This window comes from Otolemur garnettii, unplaced genomic scaffold (assembly GCF_000181295.1).
Source record: "Otolemur garnettii isolate 467f Iridium unplaced genomic scaffold, OtoGar3 scaffold00070, whole genome shotgun sequence".
NCBI classification, from domain to species: domain Eukaryota; kingdom Metazoa; phylum Chordata; class Mammalia; order Primates; family Galagidae; genus Otolemur; species Otolemur garnettii.
Window position 1 is genome coordinate 9,328,277 of NW_003852465.1, and position 11,960 is coordinate 9,340,236.

At 52.4% G+C, this 11,960-nt stretch overlaps 2 protein-coding genes across 2 annotated transcripts in view; both read right to left on the reverse strand.

Annotated features, from left to right (window-relative positions):
• Positions 1-2,296: 2,296 nt before the first annotated feature.
• On the reverse strand, positions 2,297-7,438 carry DHH (desert hedgehog). Its single transcript, XM_003793601.1, has 3 exons — positions 6,855-7,438; positions 3,635-3,896; positions 2,297-3,355 (listed from the first exon to the last, which is right to left on the reverse strand). Exons 1-3 carry the CDS (start codon positions 7,155-7,157, stop codon positions 2,730-2,732), a joined length of 1,191 nt encoding a protein of 396 aa, XP_003793649.1. The 5' UTR covers positions 7,158-7,438; the 3' UTR covers positions 2,297-2,729.
• Positions 7,439-10,018: 2,580 nt separating this feature from the next.
• LMBR1L (limb development membrane protein 1 like) overlaps positions 10,019-11,960 on the reverse strand; it is a 14,973-nt gene continuing 13,031 nt past the window's right edge. Inside the window, exons 16-17 of the mRNA XM_003793603.2 lie at positions 10,824-10,985; positions 10,019-10,623 (exon numbers count right to left, since the gene is read on the reverse strand). Of these exons, the coding sequence (XP_003793651.1) occupies positions 10,556-10,623; positions 10,824-10,985 (230 nt within the window). The 3' untranslated portion in view covers positions 10,019-10,555. The remainder of the gene's footprint in view (positions 10,624-10,823; positions 10,986-11,960) is intronic.

An 11,960-nucleotide genomic window follows, 5' to 3' on the forward strand; every position in this document is an offset into this window, starting at 1 on the left:
ATTACTTTGTTGCCCTTGGTAGAGTGCTGTGGCATCACAGCAATCTCAGACTCTTGGGCATAAGCGATTCTCTTGCCTCAGCCTCTCAAGTACCTGGGACTATAGGTGCCTGCCACAATGCAGGCACTGCCACTCTTTTTTTAAGAGATAGGATCTTGCTCTTGCTCAGGCTGGTCTCTAGCCAGTGAGCTAAGGCAATCCACCCACCTCCGCCTCCCAGAGTGTCAGGATTACAGGTATGAGCCACGATACCAGGCCACAAGAGGATTTCTTGAGCCTGAGAGTTTGGAGTTGCTGTGAGCTATGATGATGTCACAGAAATCTACTAAGGGTGACAGAGTGAGACTGTCTCAAAAAGAAAAAAAGTAGGAGAAAAGTCCACAGCTTGGAGTGTGTTTCTGAGACCAGGGAAAGAAAGAGTGGCAACAGGCACCTGGTGTGGCACTGGAAGGTAGGATACTGAAGGTTACCTTATCCTACTTCCAAATAATGCCTTATCAAGCACTACCTGGAATCCTATAATGCCTTCACTTCCTTGACCACTGAACTCAAGGGTCACAGGCTGAGGGATATGAGGAGGTAACTTCCATGAATGAGGAAGTCTGGACTACCACAAGTATACTACTATACCTCCAGCTTCTGTGAGCCACAGAATTAAATTAGGCATGAGAGATGTAAAAGTGCCATGGTATAGAAGGGCTTTCCCAAAGAGAGGTGGCTCCTTGCCAGCTTCTGTCAAGTGTGACTCAGCGCAGGCAGCTTACCAAGGTCTACCCACCATCTCTCCCCTCCCAGGAGAGGTCTTGTTGGTGCAGATACAGTACACCTACCTATTCATGCAGTATGGGTAACCACTTTCTTTTTCTTTTTAATTTATTTTTTCTTTTTCTGCTGTTTTTGGCGGGGGCTGGGTTTGAACCCACCACCTCTGGCATATGGGACCAGTGCCCTACCCTTTTGAGCCACAGGCACCGCCCTGGGTAACCACTTTCCTTGCATCTAGGTGAGAACTGTAAAAATAAGCCTAGAATTTTACTGGAGGCCACCAGAGGGCGATGTATAGCAGGGACCATGTGCCCTGGGAGCGCACAGCGGCTACTGGCAAGAGCAGGCTCATGGCGATAACCACCACCACCACCTTTTGGTCCCCTCACCCGCCTTAGACATTCACCTTGGCAAGCAGCCCAACTTCCTCTGAACCTCCATTTCTAACTCAGAGGGACCTGCCTGGATTCCAAGTGTCCACTGTGTTGGAACCCAAAGGCTCCAAAAACACCCAGGCCAGGGAAACAGCCAATGATAATAGGAGAAGGAGGAGGGGTGGCAGACAAAGCCAGTAGAATCAACAAGGGGGAGGGCAATCCAGAGGGGAGCTGGGCTGCAGTACTTGCATGTCCTTGCTTGGGGAGCCCATTTTCCCTTCTCTCTGCGTAGCTCTTCCCTAAGGAAAGGTTGCAGCCTCACCCCTCACCCACTCCTGTCCTTCTTTCTTCAGGTCACAAGTGTATGGGAACTGTAAATGACTAGCCAGGATTCCCCTGGCTCATCAGTGGGCCCAGAGACATTCCAGAAACAAACATCCACCTGATCTAGACGCTGCCACTAAGATAGGATGCATGCCAGGATGATTCATGGCCTTGAGGGTGGGGCCAGGACTGCTGGCTAACAATAGGGGACTGAGATGCTTTAATACAACTCACAGGGATGTGAGTCCCAGCTGGAGCCCTTATAAACAGAGGAGGGATGTGCAAGGGCTTTCCTCCTTTCCCACTACACTAGGCCTTCCAGTCTGTATGAAAGCTTGGGGTGGGGGCAGTGCCTGTGGCTCCATGAGTAGGGCGCTGGCCCCATATACTGAGTATGGTGGGTTTGAACCTGACCCCAGCCAAACTGCAACAAAAAATAGCCAGGTGTTGTGGCAGGTGCCTGTAGTTCCAACTACTTGGGAGGCAAGAGAATCACCTAAGCCCAGGAGCTGGAGGTTGCTGTGAGCTGTGGCGCTACAGCACTCTACGGAGGGTGACAAAGTGAGACTCTGTCTCTAAAAAAAAAAGAAAGAAAGCTTAGGGTGGAATGTTGGTCTTCTCTGGGAGGGAGGTGGAACCAGCAGCCTAGAAAAGAGCATGACTCTTCTGGTCCCTGTTGCTGATGGACTGAGATGTCCCCTGTGGAGGGAGGAAAAGGGTCCAAACAACTGTTCTGAAGAAGGAGGGGGGAGCCAAAAGTAATGTTTCACTCAGGTTGGTCTCCTTTCTCACCTTTCCTTGAAGGTGACACACCCTCTGGATGGAGGTGCTTTCCAATAAGCTCCTAGAAGCCTTCCCTTTATTAGCCCACCAGGAAAATGTCAAACACTAGATTGGCTGGCCGTGTCAGACAGTGTTAAGGCCATGCCTGGGCCCCTCACCTTGGCAGGTGGGGCAAGCAGAAAATTATATTACAATTTATAAATAGAAAATAAAATTATTGGGTAGGGCTGTTGCACTGGGAAAGGGGCTATAGTCTTTGTCAACGAGCGCCCATCGTCATGCCCACCTACCTAAGACTGGAGTCGCCTGCTCAATTCGAAGTTGCCCCTAAACCAGGCAGTTCCTATAAAGCCCCATTTTTTTCTCCCTCTCCCTCCCTCCTTCCCTCTTCCAATAGCACTGTCTGCTGCTCACAACCACAGATCTCAGCCAGCATGACCCGTTTTGTTGGGCACCTCAAGGTTCCTTTGCCTGGAGCACTCAGCCCAGCAGCTCCTCCGCCAAGCGATAGAGGAGCCGAGAGTACCAATGCATGCCAGTCGGCTGGACAGCCCCGCCGGGTAGCAAAGCTCCCAGCGCATGCAAGAGGCGCAAGGGAGCAAAGGCGCGGTGCGCCCACTGGTGACTCTCTAAAACCGCGTAGCACGAGGCCAGAACATCGTTGACTAGCAGCGTCCCATGTGCAGTGAGCGGCGCAAACACGCCTACGGCTTCCTCCCGAGCAACGCGGGCCACTCGCGCCGGCCGAAGCGCGTCCCCGCCTGGCGCCAGCACCGAGTCCCCAGCGCGTAGCCGGCGTGCAAACACAGGTGCAAAGTCGCCTGGCGCAGGCGCCGGCCCTCGAGCGGCAAACACTAAATGCCAGGGAGTAAGCAACAATTTGCGCGGGGGCCACTCGGTCTCCACAGCCACAAACGAGGCCCGGCGCTGCAAGTCCCGGTCCAGAAAGAGCAACACCGGCGTGGGCACCACCCGCCCTGCCGCATCCGCAGCCAGCACCCAGTCTCCGCGGTGCAGTTCCCGCAGCCCCTTCCGTTCGCCGCTCCGCAGGCGCACAGTGGCATTTCCCGGAAAGCAGCCGCCCGCCCGGACTGCCAGTGAGTTATCTGTAGGGAACAACCATAAGGAAAATTTAATCACAATCAACTGTTCCAGAAGGTTGGTACAGATTTTTAAAGATGTGAGTTAAGCCCAGGGCAGATCTTAAGAGTCCTGGACAATGCAATTTCCCCTTAATCTGGCTCCCACTTGCGTAGAAATGGAAGAGTGGTTTACAATACTAATGCCCACTTGGTCTCCCCTAGGATGTCAAGAGTGCTACCGCAAAATTAGTTTCCCATAGGGAACCCCTTTGGGCAGACCTTACCACCCGCCCCCTACTGTACCAGCTTTGACCGACACGTGGACGTGGTTGCGGGACTCGTAGTAGACCCAGTCGAAGCCGGCTTCCACAGCTAGGCGCGCTAGCAACCCATACTTATTGCGGTCGCGGTCAGACGTAGTGATGTCTAAGGCACGGCCTTCGTAATGGAGTGAGTCCTGAGCGTGGTGACCATCTTCATCCCAGCCCTCGGTCACCCGTAGGCGCACTCCGGGCCACATGTTCATCACGGCAATGGCCAGTGCATTCACCCGCTCCTTACAACGCTGGCGGGGAGTAAAAAAGTCAGTCTCCCCACCTCGACTACCACCACCATCAGGGCAAAAGGGACCTTGATAGGAGGGTTGATTCTTATTTGTTATCCAGCCTCACTCCTCTCCTCCCGTTATTTGAGTGCCCTGGAGAAGCGAGAATCTGAATAGGTGTAGTCGCCAATCTGAACTCTCTTCTCGGGGTGGTGTTGGAGAACTGTGGGGTTACCCATACCTAGCTAGCTGTTACCCCATTTTTAATGCCTACTCCTCTCACCCCTAATGGTTCCGCTCCTGGCTCAACCTGGGAGAAGGCCAGAGTTGAGAGAGCAGATGGAAGCGTGGTCACTGGGGGTGGGGGGTTTGGCTTCTGGAGAGCAAACCCAGTTTGAGCCTAGCCCCCGCCCCAGGCCCCGGTTGCCCTCCCTCTGACTGATTCATCTTTTGTTTCGTTGCCTTGCCTGGCACTGGGCATCGCTTCCTTCCTTCCTTCCTCCTCCTCCTTTCGGCCCCTAGCATTAACCCCTTAGTGATCTGGGTACCCCCCACAGAGGTGCCCAAGAGAAGCTGTGCGGGATCAGGGATATTGGAAAAAGGGCTGGGGTGGCAGGGGCTGTGGGAAGTACAATGGCTATTCTCCGGGATGACTTAACCGAGCGAGAATCCCGGGCCGAGGCCGGGGACGCGCTGGGAGAAGCGGACTCAGCAGCTCCAGCTACAAAGGCGCTTTTCAGCCGCCCCGGCTCAGGGAGAGGAAAGGGCAGAATGCCGCGCCCCCAATCCCTGCTCCCGCCTGCCAGGTCCCCTCCCCCAGTGCGGCCAGTCCTCCCAGTTCCAGCTAAGGCTCTCCCCATCTCTGTTCCAGATGCAGCTCAGAAAGGCGTGGGAGTAACACCTGAGAATAACGGGAGCTGCCCATGCGCGGATCTGGGGGGCCCCCTGCAGGGTGGGCGTGGAGAGAAGGAAAAGAAGCAGAGGCTGGACGCCTGCGCCCGGGGGAGTGAGACCACAGTTATCTTAGCTGCTCCAGTCTGGGAGCTGAAGACCTTGGCTCGAACCATAGCACGAACGCCGAGGGAGGAGGCACAGAAAGGACAGCTGCCTTTTCTTCCCCTTCACACCTCTCACCTTGGATTTGGTTTTCTCCTAACTGCCTGGGGACACTTTCCCATTGCCCTTCTCTAGTCACCTCCACCTCCGCAGAATTGGAGAGTGGGGGAGAAGGGGGCAGAAAAAGAAACGTGGTAGCTCCTTACTTCTTGTCGTTTTGTCCCCTAAGGAGGCCCTAAGGCCCTGACCTGCGGGGGCAGCAGCCCAGTGCAGAGCCAACTCAATGGAGGCTTTTTTGCAGCCCGGGTGTGGGAGATAAGCAGGGCTGAGGGGGTTCCCAGGCCTGTTAGAGCCCCTCCTGAGCCTGTCCCTTGTTCCACCCCCTCTGCTGCAGGTGGCAGCCAGAGGAAAGAGCCACTATGCTCCATGACCAAGGAGAAAGGAAGGAATGTCTCCTTCTCAAACTCTGGTAGGAATGAGAAAGACTTCAGGACAGGAGCAAAAAGGAATTCTTTCTCCCCTGGACAGGTTTTCCTAACAAAGTAACCTAGAAAACTGTGGCAATTAATCAGAGGAAATCCGTACCCCTCCCTCTCTCCCCACCTACCCACTCCATACACAATTAGGTGGTGTAATGGAAACTATATAGGGCTTAGAATCAAGAGTCCTGAAACATGGTCCCAGCCATCCTACTAATTAGTTGTGAGATTTTGATTAAATTGCTTTTCCTCTTGGGAAAAGCCCAGCTTTCAGATGTAAAATGCGGGTGGAGTTGGGTAGAGGAATGTGAACTCCAAGTATTCTTTCAGTTTTAACATCCAAGATCACTGGCCGGGCCTAGCACAGTGGCTCACGCCTGTAATTCTAGCAGTCGGGGAGGCCAAGGTGGGTGGATTGCTTGAGACCAGCCTGAGCAAGAGCAAGACCCCCATCTCTACTAAAAATAGAAAAACGAACTGGGTGTTTTGGTGAGCACCTATAGTCCCAGCTACTCAGGAGGCTGAGGCAAGTGGATCACTGGAGCCCAAGAGTTTGAGGTTTCTGTGAAGCTATGAAGATGCCATGACACTCTACTCAGGGTGACAGAGTGAGACTGTCTCACAAAAAAAAAAAAAAAAAATCACTGGCCAGAGGTGATCTTTCTATTCCAAGGCCTGGTTAACTTCACCTTAGGTTGTTTCAGCTACAATCTATAGCAGATGCTCTATAGTGGTAGTTAAAATTATTTAATTCTTTAATTCCAAGGAAAGCTCCTAAGCTAAGCTGAGTTTGGGAGACCAGGAGCCCTTTGATTCTCAGGTGGGGCCATCTGTTCTCATTGAGGATGGCTTTTTACCCCAGGACTGTCATTTAGACTCTAAAATAGCCCTATTCTAGTTCTTGCGCACCCCTCCTGTACCAAAGGCAGTCCTGCCCAGCAGCTTCCTCAGGTAGATGTCTGGTGACCTGACCCTTGGCCACCCCTTTTCCAGCCTCCTTCATTCTCTTCTCTTTAGCCCACCAAAAAGCTTTTCCACAATCAGGTCAGGAGCCAGGTTAAGGTTAGACCCTTCTGTCTGCTTCCTAGCCAGCTCCTGGCCCCCAGCTCACCCCAGCCCTTCCTGCCTGGCTGGGTGGCTGACCCCCGGTCCACGCCTCAGCCATTTCCCGTCTCGCCTGCCGCCATCCTCCTTTCCCCGCCCTTGCTGCCTCTCCCAGCTTCACTCTCACTAGTTAGTCCCTCCTCCCCTCCCCATCTCAACTTCTCCCAGTTGGGCTCCTACCTAACTACTCTGTCCAGACAGTAGGATTTTTTCTTTTTTTTTTGGAGGGGGGGTGTCTTTAAGATTAAGGTTTCTGTAGATGGAGCTCACTCTCCTGAGCTGCCTCAGGAAAATAGGAGTTGGTGGTGCCCTGGCGCAGGTGGGGAGAAGCCCTCCTTACCTCGGTCATCAGGCGGTCGGCGCCGCTGTTCTCTTCATCCTTGAAGATGATGTCGGGGTTGTAGTTGGGCACGAGGTCCCGGAAGCGCTCGGAGCCCCTTGCCACCCTCCCCTCCGCCGGCCCACTGGCGCCCAGGGTCCTCTCGGGGACACTGGGGACAAATTGCTTGTAGAGCAGCGGCACGAGCTGCTTGCGCACGTAGCGGCGCCGGCCAACCGGCCCTCGGCCTGGCCCGCAACTCTGGGCAGGCAGCGCCAGAAGTGCCAAGCAGCATAGGGGCAGCAGACTGGCCGACAGCGCCATGGGTGCACCAGATTTGGGCCAAAAGGGAGCGTTCTTGTCCTCACTACTTGCCCGTCAGTTGGGCATCTCCACAAGCACCAGGGCAGAACTGCCCCCAGAGTGCCTTAGAGCTCTTGTGGCTCTGCGCACCTGGCTACAGCTAGCTCTGCCTGCATGTCCCCAGGGGGTCTGGAACCTGCTACTGACGGACCATCATAGCAGGAAAGGGGGGTCGTGGGTGAGTGCCAGGCCAGCCTGTCTCTGCTGCCCGGCTCTGGTGCTGTCAGAACGCCCGGACTCCGCCTTAAGTGGCCCCCTGGCCCCGCCCCCCGCCCATCTCCCAGGACCGTCCCTCCCCCTCCCACCCGGGCGGGGGCTCTAGTAGGTCACCGCTGGTCCTTTTCTCATTTAAAGTATGCCCCATCCTGGAAACCAGGCAGGCACCTGCCTAGGAACTCCTTGTAGCTTTACAGTCCTTGGCTGTCTGGATAAGCATCCTACCTCCAAGCCTGAACTTGGAACCAAACCACTCTCCCTCTGATAGCTGAGTTGGATCTTTGCTCTCTCAAAGTCTACCCAGGCAGGCCATGCCCTCTGCTGTCATCCAGGAAGTATGGGTTCCAGTTTCTGCCCAAGGCCAACCCTGCCTTTTGAGCATACCACCAGAGCTTCCCTTCTTGGTGGTCCTCCCCAAACCTTCCCCCCCTTCTCTTCACAGCAGTTAAGGACTGGGAGGTGTGGATACCCGGGGTCCATTTTCCCTAGTAAGTTTATAGTTCTCCACTGGGGACGTCCTCAGAATCAGGAACAGATTGGTATTCATAGTCTGGATTAGGACTTCCAACTTTTGTCCCTTCTCTTCTTTGCCAGACATCCAACAACTGCTTTTTTTCAAATGAATAACTTGTCAATAGGAAGCTGCTAAAGGGCGGTGGGCACTTAAAGGCAATCTGTGGCTCGGCGCCTATAGCTCAACCAGCTAAGGCGCCAGCCACGTACACCTAAGGTGGCGGGTTCGAATCCCCAGCCCGGACCCGCCAAACAACAATGATGGCTGCAACCAAAAAAAAAATAGCCGGGCGTTGTGGCGGGCGCCTGTGGTCCCAGCTACTTGGGAGGCTGAGGCAGGAGACTCGCTTGAGCCCAGGAGTTGGAGGTTGCTGTGAGCTGTAATGCCATGGCACTCTGCCCAGGGGGACAGCTTGAGGCTCTGTCTCAAAAAAAAAAAAAGGCAATCTGTAAAAGGTTAAGGGTCACTTCCCTTTACCTTCCTTTTATGTAGTTAAATTTCTTGAATTCTTGGATTCCAAGGAAAGCTCCTGTACTAAGCTGTGCTTAGGGGACCTTTAATTCTCAGGTGGGCCCATCTGTTCTCATTGAGGACTGCTTTTTATCCCAGAACTATCATTTAGAGAATAGCCCAGCTCTCTTGTCTTCTCCCTCTGGATACCTAATGGCTCTACTTTCAGTGACTGAGATCTCAACTCAGGTACTTCACCCACCAATTTCTATCATTTAGAAATCACTTCTGGTGGGGTGTGGTGGCTCACACCTGTTATCCTAGCACTCTGGGAGGCAGAGGTGGGTGGACTGCTTGAGCTCACAAATTCAAGACCAGCCTGAGCAAAAGCAAGACCCCCGTCTCTACTAAAAATAGAAAAGCTGAGGCAAGAGAATTGCTTGAGCCCAAGTTGGAGGTTGCTGTGAGCTATTCCATGGCACTCTACCTAGGGCAACAGCTTGAGACCTTGCCTCAAAAAAAAAAAAAAATCTTTAGAAATCACTTCTAACTAGCTTTCCCTGATGTCCCAACACTGCCCACCTGTGTTCCCTTGAGAACTAGTAATTTACTGCTGCGGTGGGTGGTATAGTATCAGAATCACCTGGCACCCTCACTAGACAAAGCAATTGTTATGTATAAGCTTATTTATCGTGTATCTCCAACCCCAAGTGCCTGGTCTACAGGGTGACTAGGCATGTGTTCTGTAAATATTTGTGGAATCTACATGTTTTATCTTCCATACTTACCCTCCCCTCACCCCAGTCTCACAGCAATTTTGTGTACCTTAGGACAGCTGACTGCTATTTATGAGAAAATTGTCATAGCAGTTGACTACTGTATCTATACAATGACTCTGAGGCAAATGGCGCCTCTAGAAGTTATGCAGTGCACAATCTATATAACCCTATGTAATAAATTTTGCCCCTACTCCCAGTATAGTGTGTATGTGGAGGGCTATTCAAGGAACTGATAGCTCCTGGAGAGATGAGATAGGAATCAAAAACCCTTGTTAGAGAGCCACTTCTGTTACTCTATATCCAAGTTGGGAGGACAAGGCTAAAGGTGTATAGGGGAGGTCATCTCATTCTTGTGTCCATGTTCTACCCCCAGTACTCATGGTACAGAAACGAGGCTATAGTCCAGGCACAGTACCTTATGCTTATAATCCTAGCTCTCTGGGAGGCTGAGGCAGAAGGATTGCTTAAGGTCAGCAGTTCAAGACCAGCATATCTAAGAGGGAGACCCTGTCTCTACCAAAAATTATCTGGGTGTGGTAGTGCACACCTATAGTCCCAGGTACTCAGGAGGCTGAGGCAGGAGGATCCCTTAAGCCCAGGAGTTTGAGGTTGCCGTGAGCTATGATGATGCTACTGTCCTCTAGCTGGAAAACAGAGTGAGGCCCTATCTCATTAAAAAAACCTAGTCCATGTTTTAGGGCACCAATCAGCTTTAAGCAAGGCTAAAGGAGGGGGAGTTTCTCACTGTCCAGTTATATAACTTAACACCAGATTCAAGTCCCTGAAGGATACTGAGAATGCAGGAAAAAAAGAAAGAAAAGGATGGTAGGAACAAAAGTGTTCAGACAGACACAGAGACTGGCTTTTAAAAAAACAAAGTGAACCCTGGAATCAACTTTATTGCTGATGGGTATAGCCTCTTTGTCCCTATGCCCTCACTCTTTCCTGTGGTCCAAAGCCCCTCCAGGATAGCACAGTGCTTAGGCTCTGCTGGGCCAGAGGCAAGGGAGACAATCTATCTTCTGGCCTGCCCTGGCCCAGTCCCTCCCCTACCCCTACCTTACCCTACCCTATTGCACATCAAATCATGTAAACATGGCTACGGGCATGGCCCGGAACAGCAGTGAGGCAGATTGATGTGTAAAAGGATTTGGGACCAGGAGCTAGACCCACTAACCCAGCCCTGCCCCATGCTGAGGCCACAGTGAAGTCTTGAAAAGCTGGGGGGCCTGGTCCCAAACTCTGGCTCAGATTGTGCAACAGTGCAGATGGCTCAGCTCCCCTCTGCCACCTACTCTCTCAAATTCGTGGCCCTGAGGTCCAGCTACCCTCAGGCTCCCCTCCAGGCTAGGCAGCAGATGGCAGTGTCCAGTTTTCTCCCTCTTGTCCCCAGCTATAGGTCACTGGTGCTGGGTCTTCCTAGATGCCCGGGGGAAACCGGAAACAGGCAGTGGCAATCTGTCCAGCCCTACAGAAGAGGGAGAGGTGGACAGTCAAATGCAGGGCATAGGTCTAGTCCCTTAAGCATAAGATAACCAAGCCACAAAATGGATGGGTGAGCTGTGTTACACACAAAGCAGGATGCACACCTTCTCCCCTGCTGGGATGACCAGTGATCTAGAGTACCCCCTTTTACAACTACCTCCAACCTGTACCCCCTCTCCTCACCAAAGGCCCGGATCAGCTCTGCCCGCACAGCTGCAGTGAAGGTCTTCACCAGACAGAGTGTGGTGAGGCCTGCAAAGGCTGCATTGTAGAGGAACACGATGTAGAAATTGCCCAGCCAGTTGAAGCGTCCAAAGTCTCCCAGCAGGTCAAAGCGAGTAAGCCCTGAAGTATAAAGGCCAGGATGAGAGGTGGGCTGCCCAGCCTCTCCCCTCCTACCAGCCCGACTTTCTGCTGCCTCCTGGTGGCCACATCTCAACATGGTCATAGATAGGTTAGCCTCTCCTATGAGTCAAATTCTCCCACCTCCCAAGCTGTTTCAAGGGCAGTTTAGGACTGTTGAAGGAAGTATCAATAGCTGGGATTGCTCCAAATTCCATTCCAGATTTTGGCATCTTCTCCTTCAATGGGGACCCCTCTGGCTCTAGGCGTCCCTAGGTGTGCCCCCAATCTGCTACTTGTTCCTGGGCCAGGAACCTACAAGCTGGTCACTGAGTTTCTTTTAGCAGACAGAACATGTGGTAGCTCAGACTCTGATCAGGCTACTTTGGTTTAAACCCTAACTTTATCCCTAACTAGTGGTGTGATCTAGGGCAAGTTCCTTAAACTCTCTGTGCCTCAGTTTCCTCAACTATAGAGAGAAGAATGGGACTATAAGAAATTTAAATAAGACAACACAGATAAAGCACTATATGTGCCAGATACTATTTTGACATTTACTGGGCCCTTATAATAATAAGGCCAGGTGCGGTGGCTCATGCCTGTTAATCCTAGCACTCTGGGAGGCTGAGGTGGGGGGATAGCTTGAGGTCACAAGTTTGAGACCAGCCTGAGCAAGACTGAGACCCCATCTCTTAAAAAATAGCTAGGCTTTGGGGCAGGTGCCTGTAGTCCCTGCAATTTGGGAGGCTGAGGTAAGAGGATCTCTTGCACCCAAGAGTTTGAGGTTGCTGTGAGCTATGGCACCACAGCACTCTACTGGGGGCAAGAAAGTGAGATTCTGTCTCCAAAAAATAAATAATAATAATGTCATACATCAAAACTCTGTCCTACCTCTTAAACAATCCTACCCCCATCCAATCTATTTTTTTTTTTTTTTTGAGACAGAGCCTCAAGCTGTCACCCTGGGTAGAGTGCCAT

Coding starts and splice junctions, on each gene's coding strand:
- DHH (XM_003793601.1), bottom strand. CDS start 7,157: ATGGCGCTGTCGGCCAGTCTGCTGCCCCTATGCTGCTTGGCACTTCTG. Junction 3,897..6,854: donor CCGACCGCCTGATGACCGAG/GTAAGGAGGGCT, acceptor ACTCCCCGCCAG/CGTTGTAAGGAGCGGGTGAA. Junction 3,356..3,634: donor CCACGTGTCGGTCAAAGCTG/GTACAGTAGGGG, acceptor TGTTCCCTACAG/ATAACTCACTGGCAGTCCGG.